General features: G+C 42.4%; 1 protein-coding gene across 3 annotated transcripts in view; it reads left to right on the top strand.

Moving 5' to 3' along the window:
* Positions 1–20884, top strand: part of USP22 (ubiquitin specific peptidase 22) — a 196300-nt gene that overhangs the window by 63595 nt on the left and 111821 nt on the right. For 2 of the 3 annotated variants that reach the window (XM_084641403.1, XM_084641402.1), the window contains exon 2: positions 18739–18871. In XM_084641403.1, coding sequence (XP_084497529.1) covers positions 18739–18871 — 133 coding nt within the window. Of the gene's footprint in view, positions 1–18738; positions 18922–20884 lie in introns of those variants that run through there. The other variant, XM_084641404.1, reaches the window with a different exon arrangement.

Here is a 20884-nt window from a genome sequence, read left to right as displayed (position 1 = left end):
TCTATTCAGGGATAAAAGACATGTGGTACACCTGCAGCTGGCCCGGGTCAGATGACATGGGCTCGCCGGGCTTGGGCTGCAGGGCTAAAAATCAATGTGTAGATGTTCAGTCTAGCCTGAGCTCTGGGACCTCTCTGCCCTTGCAGGGTCCCAGAACTTAGGCTCTAGCCTGAGCCCAAGCATCTGCACAGCAGTTCACCCCCACCCCACCCCCCAGCTCCAGAGCCTGAGCATTACAAGCCCAAGTCAGCTGACCTGGGCAGCTGTGGGTTTTTTATCCCCCTGCAGACATAGCCTCAGTTTCTCTCCCCAGGGTGTAGCTTCAAAAGTATGGATTTGAACAGGATCGTTTGCATTTCAGTCACCCACAAGTATTTCCTAGGAAATTCCCTTCATGTGTATTGTCCCCAAAAGTCCTTTGAAGTTCCTAATATCTCCCAGAGATTGCATTAGTCTTCTCTTTCCTGCTAAGGAAGTTCCCTACCATCCCATGATAGTACATAAACATATTCATTTTTAATACAATGAACTTCAAAGATGTTAAACTAACTTAATTTGGTAAGGTTTGTCCTGGATATTGTATATATCTGGCACAAATAACTGTTAGTGTTTTTTCTTTCAAGGTGAAATTTGTCAAGTTTATCCTCTGTAGGCCCAAATTTGGGGGGGCAAGTTTTACCAAAGTTTCAAGAGGGTTGGAGGATGGACAGAACTTTATCCAGTATAATTTTTTTTTATTTTTAATATTACAACAAATTCTTCTAGTGCATCTCTAGTGTGTTGCCAACACTCTTCTTCAGTCAGGAGGTATTGCAAATTGCTGAGTTTTATCGGTCTTTAATGCCAGTCTTTGTCTGGTGCTTTAACTGTCTGTCTCAGTGCTTGCATTAGCAACAAGCCCTATGTTCTTCACTTTAAATGCCCAAATTGGGCAGTCAACTGGGATTTCGCGGTGAAATTAAGAAAACTAACTCGCTGTTGTATTGTAACCTGATTTTAACATTAAATTAAGCAACGTTACCTTTCCGTATTTAGATTGTAAATTCAGGAGCCAATATGAGTGTGAATTAGGTATACTGATGTAAAGCGTAACTATCAGGTGAGCTAGATGTACTGTTTTCACCAGTAAGGTGGAATCGCTATATAGATACAGTTTTGTGTGAGAGACCGATTTAACCACAAATCTACTGTAGATTTATTTTTCAGTTATGCTGGACTTCCTAGTTATTTGTAGATAGTTTTGAAATTATTCTACCAAGTGATTTAAAATCTGTACCCAAGTGCATGTCTAACTGAAAATAAAAAACAATGGGAAAAGAATTGGGAGAGAGAAGGTAGTAAGTCTGTTTTTCAGAACTATTTGCAGCTAGCAAGTGTATGGCTAACATCTGGATTGAAAGGGAGCAGTCAGACTCTGAAACAAGACAGGAGAACATAGGAAGTCCTTCTTGTCTCTACATCCTCACCCCAGAGCTTGTAAACAGTGTATTGCCATTAGGAAGCTCCACTCCATTCCCCTGGAAGACTAAAGGAAAAGAGCAGATAAATCTGGACACTGAAATCCTTCTGCATCTTCAGTTGAAGGATTTAAAAGGAAATCCAAACAAGATCGAACTCCAGTGTCAGAAGCTTTAGATTCTAAATCTAAAACTCCCCCAGCAAAAGGACAAGTCCTCATCTTCAGAAAGAAATATCTCTCTTGTAAGGGATATATTGGATTGATATACCTGGAATGATAACTAATAATTCCTTCTAGCCCTCAAAAATCAGGAAAGCTATCTCACTTTTTATCCCAAAATAAGATCCACCTATGAAGACAATAAGAAATAGTGAGAGACACTTTGTCTAAGGACTCCCAGATCAGCCAAGATCAGGTGTTCCCTTCCCTCACTATAGAAACTAAAATGGCTAAATGAAGGTATTGTTAAAGACATAGGCATTAATCTCTTATTATTTGCATATGTATAAATCTTTGTCCATCCCAGCCTAGCTTAAAAATTCAAAGTTACCAAGTGAGTCACAATCTGATTTCCTCTGCAAAATGGCCTATTGCACAGTCAGTGGATCAAGAAGAGATGGGCAATGCAGCTGCAGGTTAAACAAATTAGAAAGGTGGCTGTAAGATTGAAGGCCAAATTGGGCAAACTTTTACCTCTAGAAATCCAAGCCATATGTTTTCACCTCAAATTATAAACTATACATTGTTTCCTTGTAAATCAAATATGGGATGAAAGAGAGATTATTTATGGTATATTAGAATTTGCATATTTGTTTGCCTTATGAGTCAGATATATATTTTTTTATATGTGGAAAATGTCTTATTCTAGTCTAAATCCTAAATGTGAAATGTTTAGTATGATCAAAGAATATATGGAGTATGTCCTCCAAATTAAGAAGATTATAAGGATTTTGTTGGTTTTCATTGTAAATAATTGTTGCACTCTGGAAGTATTAGGAATTGTATGGCACGAGAAAGAAGTGTTGAAAGATGTAAACCATGGTATAATTTTGGGATATTAAGAGCAATTGCTTTAAAAGGGGATCCCAATTGATAGTTGGGGAAAATAATGAAATACAATCCTTGAAATCAAACTTAAAAAGCCTCCAATAAGAAAAGGATTAAGGAAATTTTGTTATACACCAACACGGTCTTCTGGACACCAGTGGAAGAAGCAAAGAAACTAAAGGAGCTGGAATCAGGGCCCTGGTCTACACTAGGACTTTAGGTCGAATTTAGCAGCGTTAAATCGATGTAAACCTGCACCGGTCCACACAATGAAGCCCTTTATTTCGACTTAAAGGGCTCTTAAAATCGATTTCCTTACTCCACCCCTGACAAGTGGATTAGCGCTTAAATCGACGTTGCCGGCTCGAATTTGGGGTACTGTGGACACAATTCGATGGTATTGGCCTCCGGGAGCTATCCCAGAGTGCTCCATTATGACCGCTCTGGACAGCACTCTCAACTCAGATGCACTGGCCAGGTAGACAGGAAAAGAACCGCGAACTTTTGAATCTCATTTCCTGTTTGGCCAGCGTGGCAAGCTGCAGGTGACCATGCAGAGCTCATCAGAACAGGTGACCATGATGGAGTCCCAGAATCGCAAAAGAGCTCCAGCATGGACCGAACGGGAGGTACGGGATCTGATCGCTGTTTGGGGAGAGGAATCCGTGCTATCAGAACTCCGTTCCAGTTTTTGAAATGCCAAAACCTTTGTGAAAATCTCCCAGGGCATGAAGGACAGAGGCCATAACAGGGACTCGAAGCAGTGCCTCATGAAACTGAAGGAGCTGAGGCAAGCCTACCAGAAAACCAGAGAGGCGAACAGCCGCTCTGGGTCAGAGCCCCAAACATGCCGCTTCTATGATGAGCTGCATGCCATTTTAGGGGATTCAGCCACCACTACCCCAGCCGTGTTGTTTGACTCCTTCAATGGAGATGGAGGCAATACGGAAGCAGGTTTTGGGGACGAAGAAGAAGATGATGATGAGGAGGAGGTTGTAGATAGCTCACAGCAAGCAAGCAAGCGGAGAAACCGGTTTTCCCGACAGCCAGGAACTGTTTCTCACCCTAGACCTGGAGCCAGTACCCCCCGAACCCACCCACGGCTGCCTCCTGGACCCAGCAGACGGAGAAGGGACCTCTGGTGAGTGTACCTTTTAAGATACTATACATGGTTTAAAAGCAAGCATGTGAAAGGATTACTTTGCCCAGGCATTTGCGGTTCTCCTAGATGTAGTCCTAAAGCCTTTGCAAAAGGTTTCTGGGGAGGGCAGCCTTATTGCATCCTTCATGGTAGGACACTTTACCACTCCAGGCCAGTAACACGTACTCGGGAATCATTGTAGAACAAAGCATTGCAGTGTATGTTTGCTGGCATTCAAACAACATCCGTTCTTTATCTCTCTGTGTTATCCTCAGGAGAGTGAGATATAATTCATGGTCACCTGGTTGAAATAGAGTGCTTTTCTTCAGGGGACACTCAGAGGAGCCCATTCCTGCTGGGCTGTTTGCCTGTGGCTAAACAGAAATGTTCCCTGCTGTTAACCACAGGGAGGGGGGAAGGTTGAGGGGGTAGTCACGCAGTGGGAGGAGGCAAAATGCGACCTTGTAACGAAAGCACATGTGCTATGTATGTAATGTTAACAGCAAGGTTTACCCTGAAAGAGTGTAGCCACTGTTTTATAAAATGTGTCTTTTTAAATACCGCTGTCCCTTTTTTTTTTTCTCCACCAGCTGCATGTGTTTCAATGATCACAGGATCTTCTCCTTCCCAGAGGCTAGTGAAGCTTAGAAAGAAAAAAAAAACGCACTCGCGATGAAATGTTCTCCGAGCTCATGCTGTCCTCCCACACTGACAGAGCACAGACAAATGCGTGGAGGCAAATAATGTCAGAGTGCAGGAAAGCACAAAATGACCGGGAGGAGAGGTGGCGGGCTGAAGAGAGTAAGTGGCGGGCTGAAGACAGGGCTGAAGCTCAAATGTGGCGGCAGCGTGATGATAGGAGGCAGGATTCAATGCTGAGGCTGCTGCAGGACCAAACCAGTATGCTCCAGTGTATGGTTGAGCTGCAGCAAAGGCAGCTGGAGCACAGACTGCCACTGCAGCCCCTTTGTAACCAACCACCCTCCTCCCCAAGTTCCATAGCCTCCACACCCAGACGCCCAAGAACGCGGTGGGGGGGCCTCCGGCCAACCAGCCACTCCACCACAGAGGATTGCCCAAAAAAAAGAAGGCTGTCATTCAATAAATTTTAAAGTTGTAAACTTTTTTAAAGTGCTGTGCTTAAAGTGCTGTGTGGCATTTTCCTTCCCTCCTCCACCACCCCTCCTGGGCTACCTTGGTAGTCATCCCCCTATTTGTGTGATGAGTGAATAAAGAATGCATGAATGTGAAGCAACAATGACTTTATTGCCTCTGCAAGCGGTGATTGAAGGGAGGAGGGGTGGGTGGCTAGCTTACAGGGAAGTAGAGTGAACCAAGGGGCGGGGGGTTTCATCAAGGAGAAACAAACAGAACTTTCACACTGTAGCCTGGCCAGTCATGAAACTGGTTTTCAAAGCTTCTCTGATGCGTACCGCGCCCTCCTGAGCTCTTCTAACCGCCCTGGTGTCTGGCTGCGCGTAACCAGCAGCCAGGCGATTTGCCTCAATCTCCCACCCCGCCATAAACGTCTCCCCCTTACTCTCACAGATATTGTGGAGCACACAGAAAGCAGTAATAACAGTGGGAATATTGGTTTCGCTGAGGTCTAAGCGAGTCAGTAAACTGCGCCAGCGCGCCTTTAAACGTCCAAATGCACATTCTACCACCATTCTGCACTTGCTCAGCCTGTAGTTGAACAGCTCCTGACTACTGTCCAGGCTGCCTGTGTACGGCTTCATGAGCCATGGCATTAAGGGGTAGGCTGGGTCCCCAAGGATACATATAGGCATTTCAACATCCCCAACAGTTATTTTCTGGTCTGGGAATAAAGTCCCTTCCTGCAGCTTTTGAAACAGACCAGAGTTCCTGAAGATGCGAGCGTCATGCACCTTTCCCGGCCATCCCACGTTGATGTTGGTGAAACGTCCCTTGTGATCCACCAGAGCTTGCAGCACTATCGAAAAGTACCCCTTGCGGTTTATGTACTCGGCGGCTTGGTGCTCCGGTGCCAAGATAGGGATATGGGTTCCGTCTATAGCCCCACCACAGTTAGGGAATCCCATTGCAGCAAAGCCATCCACTATGACCTGCACATTTCCCAGGGTCACTACCCTTGATATCAGCAGATCTTTGATTGCGTGGGCTACTTGCATCACAGCAGCCCCCACAGTAGATTTGCCCACTCCAAATTGATTCCCAACTGACCGGTAGCTGTCTGGCGTTGCAAGCTTCCACAGGGCTATCGCCACTCGCTTCTCAACTGTGAGGGCTGCTCTCATCTTGGTATTCATGCGCCTCAGGGCAGGGGAAAGCAAGTCACAAAGTTCCATGAAAATGCCCTTACGCATGCGAAAGTTTCGCAGCCACTGGGAATCGTCCCAGACCCGCAACACTATGCGGTCCCACCAGTCTGTGCTTGTTTCCCGAGCCCAGAATCGGCGTTCCACAGCATGAACCTGCCCCATTAGCACCATGATGCATGCATTGGCAGGGCCCATGCTTTCAGAGAAATCTGTGTCCATGTCCTGATCACTCACGTGACCGCGCTGATGTCGCCTCCTCGCCCGGTATCGCTTTGCCAGGTTCTGGTGCTGCATATACTGCTGGATAATGCGTGTGGTGTTTAATGTGCTCCTAATTGCCAAAGTGAGCTAGCGGCCTCCATGCTTACCTTGGTATGGCGTCTGCACAGAAAAAAGGCGCGGAACGATTGTCTGCCGTTGCTCTGACGGAGGGAGGGGCGACTGACGACACGGCTTACAGGGTTGGCTTCAGGGAGCTAAAATCAACAAAGGGGGTGTCTTTACATCAAGGAGTATTTCAGGCAGGACTTCACGGAGGGTTCCAATAAGAAATGGTGCACCTAAGTTATCGTTCTTATTGGAACAAGGAGGTTAGCCTGGCCTCTGATTGATACATGGCTAGATTTACCTTGCTGCACCTTCTCTGTGAGTGACTGCAGTGTGACCTAGAGGAATGAGTCCCCTAGACAGGGGAGGAGGCAAATGAGTACAAAACAAATCTGGTCTATTTCTTGTTTTGACCCACTCCATCTATCTTTTACATCTTTGGCTGGCAGCAGACGGTGCAGAAGGACTGCATGCCATCCACATCTCATGGCTGCTCGGCAGAAGATGGTACAGTACGACTGCTAGCAGTCCGTATCGCCTGCCCGCTCACCATAAGACGGTTCAATAGGACTGACTGCAGGACTAAAGAGAATGACCTGGTCAAGTCACTCCAAATTTAGTCCCTGCGCCCATGTCTGCCCAGGCGCTCCCAGCCGATGTGGCCAGGAGCACCTCGGACATGACGATGACGGCTACCAGTCGTACTGTACCGTCTGCTGCCAGAAGGCAAGGGGTTGCTGCTACTGTGCAGCAAAGCCGTACCACGTCTGCCAGCACCCAGGAGACATAGGGTGACGGTTACCTGAGCAGGCTCCATGCTTGCCGTGGTATGGCGTCTGCACAGGTAACTCAGGAAAAAAGGCGCGAAACGATTGTCTGCCCTCGCTTTCACGGAGGGAGGGAGGGAACGGGGGCCTGACAATATGTACCCAGAACCACCCGCGACAATGTTTTAGCCCCATCAGGCATTGGGATCTCAACCCAGAATTCCAATGGGCAGCGGAGACTGCGGGAACTGTGGGATAGCTACCCACAGTGCAACGCTCCGGAAGTCGACTCTAGCCTCGGTACCTTGGAAGCGCTCCGCCGAGTTAATGCACTTAATGCACTTAGAGCATTTTCTGTGGGGACACACACACTCGAATATATAAAACCGATTTCTAAAAAACCGACTTCTATAAATTCGACCTTATTCCGTAGTGTAGACATACCCTGAGGATCTATTTGACATGTGTGCCGTAGGCATTGGAAGGTGGCCCCCTCCAATGAGCCCTGAAACCAGCGTGTATAAACCAAGGTCACCATGTTCTCAAAATAGTGTTACCATATTTCAGGTTTCCAAAAAGAGGACATTGCCTGGAGGACCAGCAGCTGGAGGGGGGGTACACATGGTGGGGTTACTCACTGGAGATGGGTGGGGGGTAGTGTCACTCCCTGTCGTGGTGGCAGGATGGCTGATGCAAGCCAGGATGCAGTGACAGTTGTCAGCCCCTCCCTGCAAGACCCTCTCCCCAGGGCTTGGGAGCTGGAGCCTGGGTGGACGGGATCTGGCACCTGTGGCCGCAGGGGAATGGACCAATCAGCTGCGGATGTAGGGGAGAGACCAACTGGGGCTCTTTCTGAGCTGCAGCATCTGCTCTGGAAAAAAATCCCGGTCCCGCACGGACAGAGGACGGAAATTCAAAAACGAGGCATTGTCCGGGAAAACCCAGACATATGGTAACCCTAGCTCAAAAGAGTTGACTGAACCCAAAACAAGAAGATGCGGAATCCTAAGTGCAACTGATGTCTGGAACAGCCATGTGGAAAGGACTCTTTCCCATCCCAGGGTTAAGAGGATAAGAAGTGGTGAGATCTCATCTCAAATATTGTATTTCTTTTTCTGATCTTTAACATAAATAACTGTAGGTTATTTTGTTGCATCTACACTCTCTGAGACCTCAAGTAAGCATATTTTAGATTTTTAAATCCTTCATAAATCCAAGCGAATTGGCCTACGGGAGGTTGAACAGAACTGTTTTAAGCAATTGCTTTTAATATTCTCTTTGGCTAGATTGGTCCAAAAGTGACAAGTTTAGAAGTAATTACATTCTTCAAAGTACCTTAAAGGCCAGTGCAGCCTTAGAAGCGTGATAAATGTGTTAAGTACTAAAGAATTGAGAATCATTGATCATAAGAAAATGTCATAAAAAATCTTGCTAATTGGCATTGTTCTTTGATATAACTATGGAACCTCCACTCTAGTCTGTGATAATTGCTTGCAGGATTGTATTGTGTGGGTAGTGTACACAATTGGTTATGTCTATAGTTGTGGTGAACTGTTAATTGTATACTAATGTGCTTCTGGGTGAATTAATAAATTGCTGGTTGGTTAAGAATGAGGAAATTTCCTGATTTAAGAAATACTGTTGAAGTTAAAAGTTGACCTGAAAAGAATCCAGCATTAAACTTGTCTGCTAAAGCTCCCTCAACTCAGTAAAAGGGGTTATACGAATGGTCCCCAAACTGTGGGGCGTGCCCCATTAGGGGGGTGCAGAGGAACATCTAGGTGGGGCCTGGTGGGCCAGCCACTCGCGGGGCAGGAAGGAAGCACCACCCAGCCCTGCTCTGCCCCCAGTTCCGCTCCAGCTCTGGTTCCAGTTCCAGTCACCCAGTAGCAGTAACCAGCCTCTACTATTGGGAGCAGGAATAGTAGCAGCTGTTGCTGGATCCTGTAGGAGCACTCAGGGATGGCTCCGGCAAGAGAGGTACCGGCAGCTCACCTCTCCTGCCCTGAGTGCGGCTGCTCCTCCTCAACTCTGCCCCATTAACCCCACACAACCTGAGCATGGCTCCCACTCACCCCTCCACCACCCTGCTCCAGCTCGCATGGGGGAGAGGTTCAGACTGGGTAGGTGAGGGTGCGATTGAAAAAGTTTGGGGACCACTGGGTTAGCCTATTGGTTTTTAATATATTGGCAGACATAGTTTGTTAGATTTCTGCTTTGAAATCTAATTGGAACCCTGGCAAATTCATAAATTGATCCTTTTTCACCTTTACCCGCAAATCTAGGAACTCTGACTCAGGTGGTTACGAGAGGCTGATTCATGGGGATGAACTGGATGATCAAATTGATATTCATTGTGGAGGAATGGATTTTTTTGTGCGTAGAGGATTACTGGGGGCCTTGTTTTGCTGAATTAAATATGACCACTTTAAAATGGGGGGAAAAAAGAGAGGCATATCCGTATTCCAGTAATCTTTGGGGGGGGGGGGGGGGAAATGGTGAACCTGGAATGTCCCCTGTGGAATGGGAAAGCTCCATTAATAGAATGTTTCTAACACTGTACCACATGTATCAGGACAAAAGTAACAATTTCCCTGTGTCGTTAGGACTGATTGTTCTTCCTGACTCTAAGCAAGCAAAATAATGATTCCTGGAAGATCCTAGTGACTCATGTAGGCTGGACCAGAGCACACAAAGATCTTCGTAGACAAAAAAGATTGACAGCTCTGTGAAATGAGGCATTGAAATTTCCTTCATTGGCCTCAAAGAAGCTGTGGCATGTTTGATCACAACAAGGAGCGTGTTCTCTTAACTCTGTCATCCTTTTAAAGAAATACTTTGGAAAATTCCAAACAGCATATGAAATCTATCAAAACAGCCCTATTATGTGATATTGCATGTGATATTACCAAGTTAGGACTAGGTTCCTTCTTCGTAATACCCTAACATGTGGACAGTGGAGCTTTTTACATGAAAACTTTTAAGAGGAACCTTGTTGCAGCCTCTTTTTGTTGGGCTCAGACTACTTGAGGTGTTGCCTACACTATAACAGCAGCACAGCTGAAGCTATGCCACTGTAGTGTAGGCACTTACTACAGGGATGGAAGGGGGTTTTACGTCACTGTAGTAAATCCACCCCCTTGAGAGGCAATAGCTAGGCTGACGGAACAATTCTTCCACTGACCTAGTTGTGTGTCGACTGAACTGCTTTGCACAGGGTGTGAAGTTTTTTACACGTTTGAGCAGTGTATCTAGGTCAAGCTAAATTTTAGATGTAGACCAGATCTTATAATCTACCTTCTTCCAAACCAGGCCAATCTGTCCGTTTGTTACGTGGTAGTATTTAGAAATTAGATCAGCTACCATTCAGTGAAGATGTCCCAGAATCTCCTTATAAAAGCAATAGACAATGAATCCTTGCCAACTCAGAGGGGCTGAAATACTTTTTCTTGGGCTGTCACCACAACCAACCAATAGGCTCATTCAGGTAGGTTATAATTGCCAGTAGCCCACTTCACTTCCTCTTATTCTCCTGCTCAGTCTGGTGAAGAAAAGCAAGCAGATCATCGATCCATTCAGAATTTGCTGGACATAGGGAGAATTCTTCTTTGCGTGAAGGTTTCCAGGGTAACTAGTCCAGATTCGTCATGGTCTCCGGCAAAACAGAGGTGTTTGTTCAAAAGGTGTTGGTGGCCCTTTAGAATTGAAGAACCAGACTGGATCTAATCTTATCTGCTCTCAACTGATCCTTATGGAAGACAGTTTAACAGATGGATTCTCAGTCTTTCTTACACTGTCATGTTAAGAAATAGCCCCTCTATACTACATGTGTTCCATAGATCTAACAGAGGTTTATCTGCATGTTCTACGTCTTGCCACCAATGAGTTTTCCAGATCTTCAATCCAGGGTCAACACCACCAATTAGTGGCAGTGCCTTTTCAGTCTTTGGCCATTACCCATGAACAGTTTACCTTTCAAAGAGAGAGAGAAAACATCTACATTTACCATTGTCTGAATGACCTAGCTAAAACTTCTTTGTCCAAAGACACAAGGATTCACCTGACCTGGGTGTTTCACTTTCATCTTAAGTTTTGTGATACATTTTATATGAATGAGCCTCAGTACTCAGAATCCATTCTCTATCATTTCAAGACAGCTCTTATTTCTGTGTCAACAGCAGATCTCTAGCTGTGGGTGGGAGAAAGGGAGTGAGCCTGGACCAAACCGATTTATTCAACCAAACTGCCTTTGTGGATGGCGGGTGAGCAAGGAAAACCAGCTGTGAATGCTACCATTATAACAAACCAACTGCAGGTACAGAAAACACTTTCCTGATTTTTATTAATTTGTGAGTATTTCTGTAGCACACATCACCATGGTATTAGAACATCTCACAAACACTAATGAATTCTGGCATTTTACAGGTGAGGCAATTGAGTCACAGAGCTCAAATAACTTGTCCAAGATCTGTAATAGTAAGCCAGACTTACTATTTGAACTGATAATGGAAGGCCATTCTCATGTTTCCCAGTTCTGTAGCCTAACCCAAGATCTTTCTTTAGAACTAAGGGCATTTTTCACCAAGATGTTCCAGCAGTAGCATCCAGCATTATGAATTTTGTCTTCCTTGTGGTCTCCCTTGGCTTGGTCGGTCAGTCTCTCTCTCTCTCTCTCTCCCTCTCTCCCTCTGATATGAATAAAGGGAAAGCAACAAGGCTTGGAACTGAAAAATATCAGAAAACCAAGATTGCAGAAAAAAACTTGGCTTATAGTAGTTCACAGTGTGCAGCTGAAGGGCTAATCTCACCACTGTTTTGAAAAAAACCCAAAGTAAACAGACACTGATGTTCCAATAGTTAAGTTTCACTCAGGTAATATTCTACAGGAGGAATTGGAATTCTGTCTCTCTTATAATGGCAGGCGCAACCTACCCCAGCCGAGATGCATTCTCTGTAGGTTGAAGGTGTACTGGAGGAAGAAGTTTTGACGGTCTCTGTAAGGTGAAGACAAGGAGTTGCCTGAGAACATTGTACTTGAGCCTCTTTCACAGCATGATGAGCAACACTTTCAGTTTCCCTTTTTTCGCTTTTCATTGTAGACAGAATATTCTGTTTCACTGACCCCAGAAATTGGAACAGGAGAGCAAACTATGCTGTGTAGGTGGCTGAAATGGTATATTTTAATTCATGCTTAAATTGAGAAATATGATGTGACTTAACAAGGTAGGCTGTTTCATTTTTAACTATAAACTTAACAGCATTTCGGTGTTCTAACTTGTGCACAACTGATTGGAGCCAGATGTTCTCTTTACAGGAAAGTTCTAAGGGCACTTTCCATCTGCCCCCATCCTGCCCTCATAAGCAGAAAGTTGACAGTGTATTATACACGTGATGTATTTTGTCTCTGGTGTTACAGTAGTGGGAACAAACCTACCAGTACAGAACAAATTATTCAGTTTTAGATTTGCCTTGTAGTGGAATTGAAATGGCTAAACTCCTTTGCTACCTATAACTAATCCATTATTACAGCAAAAAAAAAAAAAAATCTGAATAAATCTGTTGAATAAGACAATTTTGGAGGTAACCATATTTCATTAAATCGTCTTGTTATTTTGGAGTCAGACTTCCTGTGTGTTTTCTAAATGCACATGAAATATGCTGTTACGGGCATGCAGTGCATATACAACCCTAGTAGGACTGGATAAAAAAATTACATATAGGGGAAAAGTCTTCCCCAAACATATACATTAGTTTCTCTTATGAAGAGGGATAGTGGTGATTAACTTCTTCCCAGGAAGTGAGTGAACAATTTTTTTTTTTAATCGAGTTTAGAAAAAAAAATGTTGAGGCATGAAAAACATGTTGTCTCCCGGATCTGCTCTGAATCATCCTTATATTACTAGAAGTGGTGAGATGTCAGATCACAAAATAGTTATAGAATCAGTTCCTTGTTAGAAAATTACTTCTGCTTTTCAGAAGTGAAAAGCCAATTGTTAGGTTTCAAATCTTTCTTCAGTTCCTGGCTATATGTAATCCACCTATAAAATATAATCTATGGGTTAATGGCAAAGAAAAGAAAGGGCTCCTGGTTTATCTGTTTTAAAGAAGCAATGCAAAGAGTCTTGTGATAAATGCAGGCAAAGTGGTGATTGCTAAGATGGCCAGAAACATCACAAGGCAGATTTGACCTGAGTTCATTATTTTCAGCATACTCCTGTCACCTCCAGGGTAATAAATCTTGCCTGCCTTGGTTTAATATTGACTTTCTCCTGCCCCAAGGCTTTAACGCAAAAGAAAAGTCACCATTAGGATTGCTTTTCGGCCTGCATCTCAAGTTTGTAGAAAGGGCCAATGATCTGTTGTACCATAGTCTTTTGTGACTGTTTATGTATTTGTCATTTGAGAAAGAGGCACAGGGAAAAGGATCCAGCTTCACATGCCTCCCGCTGCCTCTTGTGTACTGTCCTTGTACAAAACACAAGGATATTGATTGTAATATGAATGACTAAAGAAATTACAAAAGAATTTAAAAAGTGCTTACAGATACTACAATCTACATGTTGAAGGTTAGTGAAAGAATTATAAATAATAAACAGTATAGATGAACCTAGAGCATTTTATTTAAAATATATATACTAAAGTAAACGTGACTCTTACGATCAGTTGAGGTCTTACTATCTGCTGAGGAAGCATTTAATTTCTCCCACAAGGGTCCTGACCTAGGGTTCACTGAAATCAATTTGGGAGTCTTTCTGTTTGATTCAGATACTAGGTGTATTTTCTCAGATAGCTTGACAATTAAAAAAACAAAATCTTGGGTATACAGTGCTCTTCATTTCTGTTTACACATGAGTGGCAGGACTGGGGATTCAGGAAACCTGAGTTCTCTATTCCTGGCTCTGCCACAGATTTCCTCTGCAACCTGGGGCAAGATGCTTAACCTCTCTGTAACTCATGCCTTGAATCTGGAAAATTGGCAAGGGTGTGGGGCTAGGGCTAGAGAGGATTGAGAACATTTACCCACCTCAGAAGGTGTTGAGGCTGAATTTGCTTGTTAGTAGAGCCCTTGGAAATTTTCAGATGGAAGGTGCTAGAGAAATGCAAACTATTAGGGCATGGCTACACTTGCAGATGTAGAGTGCTTTGAATTAAACAGCCTTTGTAGAGTGCAGTAGGGAAAGCGCTGCAGTCTGTCAACACTGACAGCTTCAAGCGCACTGGCGTGGCCACATTTGTGGCATTGGGTGCGGTGCATTATGGGCAGCTATCCCAGCATGCAAGTAACTGCAACGTGCTTTTCAAATGGGGTGGGGTAGGGTGGAGTGTGACAGGGAGTGTGTTGAGTGTATGTGCGGGGGGAGAGAGTGGGTTTTTGGGGGTTGAGACATGTCAGTCTGCTATCTTGTAAGTTCAGACAGCAGCAGACCCCCCTTCTCCCCCCCGCTCCCCCCCCTCTCTCTGTCACACACACTCACACCCACTAATGGTTGCTTTGTCTCGGAGCAGATAAGCATGCCGGCTGTCAGAAACAGAGCTTTCAAAGGGCATATCCACATTCCTACAGTGATTCAAAAACAATGACCAGAGAGGCCACTTGACTTAAGGGGATTATTGGACGTTTCCGGAGGCTGATCAGAGCGCAGTAATGCAACACCTTGTCCACACTGGCATTGCGGCACTCCAGTGGGGGCGCAGCAAATGTTATTCCATTCATCAAGATGGAGTACCAGCAGTGCTGTAGCCGCAGAGTCAGAGCACTCTACGTGCCTTGCCAGTGTGGAGAGGTAGTGAGCTAGTGTGCCCGGGGCTCCTTTATTGCGCTGTAACTCACAAGTGTAGCCAAGCCCTTAGTAGCAGTAATTCTGATGTTAGAGCAAAGGAACTTTTAACTTAAACGTACTCTCCCTCCTGGTATTATGATGGTGTTTGCTGGTTTGGTATTTTTTTTTAAAAAAATCTACTGCCAGGCGCCATTTAGCTTCTTGATAAATGTATATTGATAAAGTTTCCCTTCTTTATTATGGAGTTACACCTTTCTCGTGCCTAATAATTACTGTAATACTTGTTGGATGCTCAGAAGAACCCCATGTCAAAATTCTGTTACCAAAATGAATGTGGCTCCTCCTTGTCTCTGTAGTTCACCCCTCTTTGGAAACTACTGAATACCACCTTGTAACGAGTACTTTTATCTGCTGGGCTTAGGTATAAGAAGTGTGCATAACTTTTTTTTATTCTTTGGAGAAGTAAAGCACCCATCCAAAGGCACTAGGTGCTTTTGACATACATTTAAAAAAAGCAAGTGCTATTCCCTTCTTATCCCCTCACACCTTTTATTCTGTGTTTGTGTATATGGGGGGTGTTTAGTTTGGGTGGTTTTGGGAATGTGTTTAAAATGGGAGAAACAAGTGTAGATTTCTGGTTCTTCCCTGTCTTCTATGGCACACATCACTGATGGAGAAATATCGCAAGACAAAAGAATTTTGGGCAGACCTTGCTAAAATATTACCAGCACATCCGTGACTCTTGGAATGACTTTAAATATTACGCCATGTACTTGTATTAAATAGTCTAGCTTGAGATCATTTACCGCTCAAGCTGCCCCCATTCTTCTTGATTGTATTATCTATTTCCTCTCATTTAATGAATCTGTTGAAATATTGGTCACTGGCCACAGGAGATCTAAAGTCTTTGGGTGATTTCCAAACCCAGGTCTCAAAACAGCTTGACTTCCAAATATGCTTCAATTTATTGTTTAGCATGGAAATAAGGGCAAAATTCCTTAAATCTCTGTCCCTGAAAACTTTTAAATAAAGGATATTATTTATTCTGACTTTCAGCTCAGTGAAAATTGAGTTTTTTACCTACTTCTCAAATAGCTGGCAATATAGAGGACTGATTTACAACAGCACAACTTTATTGTAGTCTGTCTTTTATATTATAGCCACTGTCCACATGGACATGGACAGAACTTTGCTGTTCAAATCTTCTACATTGCTTAGGGGCCGCTGATAAATGACACAAACTGCTTTCTATACCAATTCACCATGTACCCAACATGCTGCTCTCACTGCAGTTGAAGCCCATGCTACTCCAGAAAGAGATTTTGGAATAGAAACTGGCATGCAAAGGAAGACTGTCAATTCAGGACACTGTCAGGCTGCTACATTAACTTTCTGCACCAGTGTTTTGATGATTTGCTATCCTTTAGGTGGTAAATTAAAACAAACTTCCAACAGTTGAAGACACTAGTGTGTGTCAACAACCCAATTCATTTGTCATGCCTGCCATTTTCCTTTAACTCCTGTTGAGTGTGTTGCAATACCGAGTGTAGAAAATAGCAGCCATAGAGAAATTGGCTTATTTATCCTGGGCTAATGAATGATTTATAAAGTGCCTTGTGTACAAAGTAAAACTATTTCCCCATGTTTATTTCCCCACTCTATTTTCCTCTGCATGCATCCGATGTAGCTCACAAAAGCTTATGCTCAAATAAATTTGTTAGTCTCTAAGGTGCCACAAGAACTCCTTTTCTTTTTGTGGATACAGACTAACACGGCTGCTACTCTGAAACTTGTGATTACCATTTTCCTTATGTGTGCCATGCTCTGCATTCATAGCTTACTATGCCTTGTGGAGTAGGTCTTTTTTGGAGACTGGGCAGAAGAATATTTTAACAGTAAGGACTTACTTTTAGTCACCACTGTCTTCTGTACCAATAATGTACATGAATAGTGCCCAGCCATGTTGAAGACTTTCTAACTCTTGAGACGCTAACATAGGTTGTAGTATTTTTTTAAAAAAGATTGTGAATTACCTCCATAATTATACTAGATTAATTTACTGTTTCATTGTTCTGCTTAATTTTGACTGAATTAAAATGACTTAATTGAAGAGTATTTATGATGGGATGTGTTAAAGGGCAGTAAAACTGTAAGATGCTCAGCAGTTTCTGCACACTCATTCTGTCTTGTATTTACAATACATTTAATGCTAAAAGACTTTTCTCATCTACAATTTGCTAAGAAGTAAAATAGCCAGTTGCTAGTCTGAGTCTGAGCTGTTGTCATAGCAACAATCTCTAACGGATAGGTCGATCATATTTAGCTTTTGCAGCCAAAGAGCACTGTTTAAACATCAGTTTGACAGATTTGCAGCATTTTTTTTTTTTTTACATATAAATGGTGGTGGTGGTAGGTTTTTGTCCTAATTTAAAATGTTTTATTGTATGTGTGCGCTGTTAGATTTAACTGATCTACTTTCATCTAACAGGACTTTTGGGAACTTTGAACTCACAATATGTGTGATTCAAGATTTAAGACCACTTTTGAAAGAGCTAAAAATAAGTCACAGGGCCTTAGATGGTAAACTACTTGGCTGATTTTTACACCTAGTGTTGTGGCAGCAAATATGGCAGCCTGGGCAAATACTGTTAATGGTGGACTGTTTGGGATTTGTTGGGGATCATACATACTGTATAGATTAGTGGATTATTGCCTTTAAAAATTAGCCTCGAGTTTTGTATTTGATCAGTTAACATCTGGAAAATTTATCGTTGGATTCCAGCATAAAAAAGTGCTGTCTCCACAGTCATTGACTGTAGTGGCGCGTCTATTATCTTGAAGTGGATTTTGTAGCTTTGAGCTGTTACAGAATAGTTAAACCACCGTATTGAAGTGGGTATCTGAATTTCAACACCATTCTCTTGGTTTCTAGATTAATTTACTCATTTGTTGCTAGAATTGTTGTCCCCATCATTCTGATACGAAGGAATGATTTAAGCTTGAATAATTTTGGCTACCAGTGTGTAACCAAGGGTAGAACATGAAACTTAAAATATTTACTACTAAATAGTTTGTTGTGCTTTCTTGGCCTTGTGATCCCTAAATTCTTTGTATTTGTTTGCATCCAGCTAGGAATAATAGAAGTCTCTCAAGGGATTTATTGACATATCTGAGTTGGGCACTTAATGGAATAAAAAATATGGAATATCGATTTTAAAGAAGTTCTGATCAGATCAGGACTTAAAAATCTACCTTCCAATTTCTGAGCACTTCTTTCCCAGGGTTGTTAGTTAAAATGTACCGTAGCAATAGGAGAGCAAACTATCATGTTAAATTTGTGTGCTTCTTCGCTTCAAATGACCCAGATCAATTGTCATTAAATATCTTGCTGGACTGGATGGCGCAGGGAAATGGAGTCTTTTTAATCCTCCAAAAGCTTGCTTCAAACCCAACCCAGATTAGTTAGTGACCAAAAGACTTACGTGGCTGGTTGGCCTATATGAAGTCAGTTGGTGATGTACCATCTCCAAATGCAAGATGTCAAAAACATCTTGCAATTGACACCATCTTTGGTATACACAATAGAGAAGCTAGCAACTGTGAACAGGTATGGATGTTAGCTATTCCTAGAAGTGACTTGCTCCACATCAGAGTTTTGAAATGTGTTGGGGCAGTGGAGTAGTTTGTACTGTCACTGCCTGTAGTTTCACTTGGTCTGTAGAGACAGAACTTCAGTTATCCCTGCTGTCATTCTGACATACTTCAGACACTCAATTAACTGCTCATTTGGAGTTTATTTCTACTTCCAGATAACTCTAATCCATCTGTTACATTTATAAAGAAGCTAACAGAATGCTGACCTGTGTAAACAGGTTTTTCCTGTTCATAATTACTGTCCATTTCTGTATTTCAGGCAAAGTCGTGCATTTGTCACATGTGTGGTGCCCACCTGAACAGACTCCACTCTTGCCTCTATTGTGTCTTCTTTGGCTGTTTTACAAAGAAACATATTCACGAGCACGCGAAGACAAAACGACACAACTTGGGTGAGCCATCCTTCTGGAATCCCTCACTAGTCCTTGTAACCCAATGTTTGGTGGGTTTTTTTTTGTTTTTTGTTTTTTTGTTTTGTTTTGTTTTTTGTTTCCCCCTAGGCTTCAGTCTGTGTGGCATATACCAGTAACTAGCTCCTTAAACAGCAAGGTCCAGCTAATGTTTATATTGACTCGCCCTTTTGCACTATTCTAAACTCAGTGTACTAGTGTAGCTTAAACTCTCATTGTTTGTTTGTTTTCACTGCAACATAGATGCATTCCTTGTTATAATTTAACTTTTCATGCTTGCAACTTATTATTTCAACTGATGTTTCTGGCTAAAATTGTGAAGGAAAAAAAACTCTGCAGTAACTGTTCTTGTTTTTAAGTTTAAAAAACAGTGTTTGTTTTTTATTGGCATTTCAGTTTTTATCTTTAATTTCTTACTACCGAATATAAATGTGTGATTGTCTAACATTTTAAAATGAAATGTCAAATTGATATTTATCATTACTTCCACAGTGAAAATTAATGTGGTTATGTTCAAAAAAATTAGTCTCTTAGATTAAAAACAAAACAGGTTTCTACGCTTCTGTCCTTGCCTGATTTAGTCATGTAGTTAGATTAACATTAAGAAAATTGTTCAGCTGCTGTCAGAAGTGTAAAGCTGATAGTAGAAGAGCTTTCCCACATTCTACTTCAGCAGCAGCAGCAAAATGCCCATGAAGCTCAGATTCTGCAGCCTTCGCTCTTGGGTAATCTAGAAGACTAAAAATCCACACTTATTTTTAGATAACAAGCTGTGTTTGTAATCATGATAGTTAAGAATGTTGTTTTGATTTTCTAAATTGAGTGAATGTGACATTGGAATATCAAGATCCAACTTTTTAGGGTTCGTTTTCTAAGTATAACCACTCTCAAAAATGGATAATCTTTTGTGGGTTCTTTCCCAAATGAAAAGGCGTAATTTTAGTCAAAAGTATTGGATTCCACGTGCCAGACAACACTCAAATCCGTTTGAACAAAACTTTATGAAAAAGTGAGGCAGTGGAAAACCAGTTTTTTAGAAGCTTTAACCTGAAGTCTCAGTGAATTTGGCATATTTAAGATCGGTTTGTAACCCTGTATTTTCCCCTTTTATGAACATGGGCAGAAAGAAAGAAAATTATAGGGATGAAGGAAGCCAGGTAGCCCATGGGGGTCCATGCACTGCCCTAAAAAATGTTTGCTGCCCTCTTTCAAGACTTAGTGGTCTTCTCTACCACTAAGATTCTAGTTATATTGGACTGTGAAGTTACTGCAGGTTTCCCTGCACCATAGTTACAGTCGTTCTATTGGAGGTGTGCATTACAATGACATACTATTCTCCTGAAGCAGGACTACCCAAAAAGAGGTCCTTTGCCTTATATTTGCCTTACTTCATTCAGACCAAGAAATTAACTTGTAAGATCCAACCTGACTAATTGACACTGAGTGTTGAACCTCAGTATCTAGATTTCAGCAGACTAGTACAATGCATGACCAGCTGCTTTTGGGCAAAGGTAAGAAAAATCTGGATTTTTTTTTAAAAGAATCTAGGACTTTCATGTTGTGCACCAGCAAAACTGATGCAATCCTCACTGATTCTGACATATTCCATTTGCACAGTGAACTTTTATTGATTTTTGAAGAGGAAAAGAACATTGAATTCTCCTAGATCCTTAGTGGCCTTTCTGTATTTATCAGAAGAGCACAGCTTTTTGTTTAAAATGAAAAATAAATTTATAAGTAGAATTATCTTTATAACTGCCCTTATCCTTTAGGATTTAAGTCCTTCAAGAAAGGAGGCAGATTTAGGGAGCAGAGATTAGCTGTAGAGGCATGCAAAATGTGCTAACACCCTTGCATAAAAACATGTATAATATATGTAATTATCTCATGAGACTGTAGTTTTGAGTCAGCTGACATTATAAGGAAATAAAGCTGTGGAGAACTTCTTCATGTAAATAATGAGTTAAAAATGTTTTGAATGTTATGTATTTGCTG

Source organism: Lepidochelys olivacea (genome assembly GCF_965140295.1).
Source record: "Lepidochelys olivacea isolate rLepOli2 genome assembly, chromosome: 10".
Lineage (NCBI taxonomy): Eukaryota > Metazoa > Chordata > Testudines > Cheloniidae > Lepidochelys > Lepidochelys olivacea.
The sequence above is the reverse complement of the archived record's forward strand: the minus strand, read 5'-3'. Positions and strand labels throughout refer to the sequence as shown.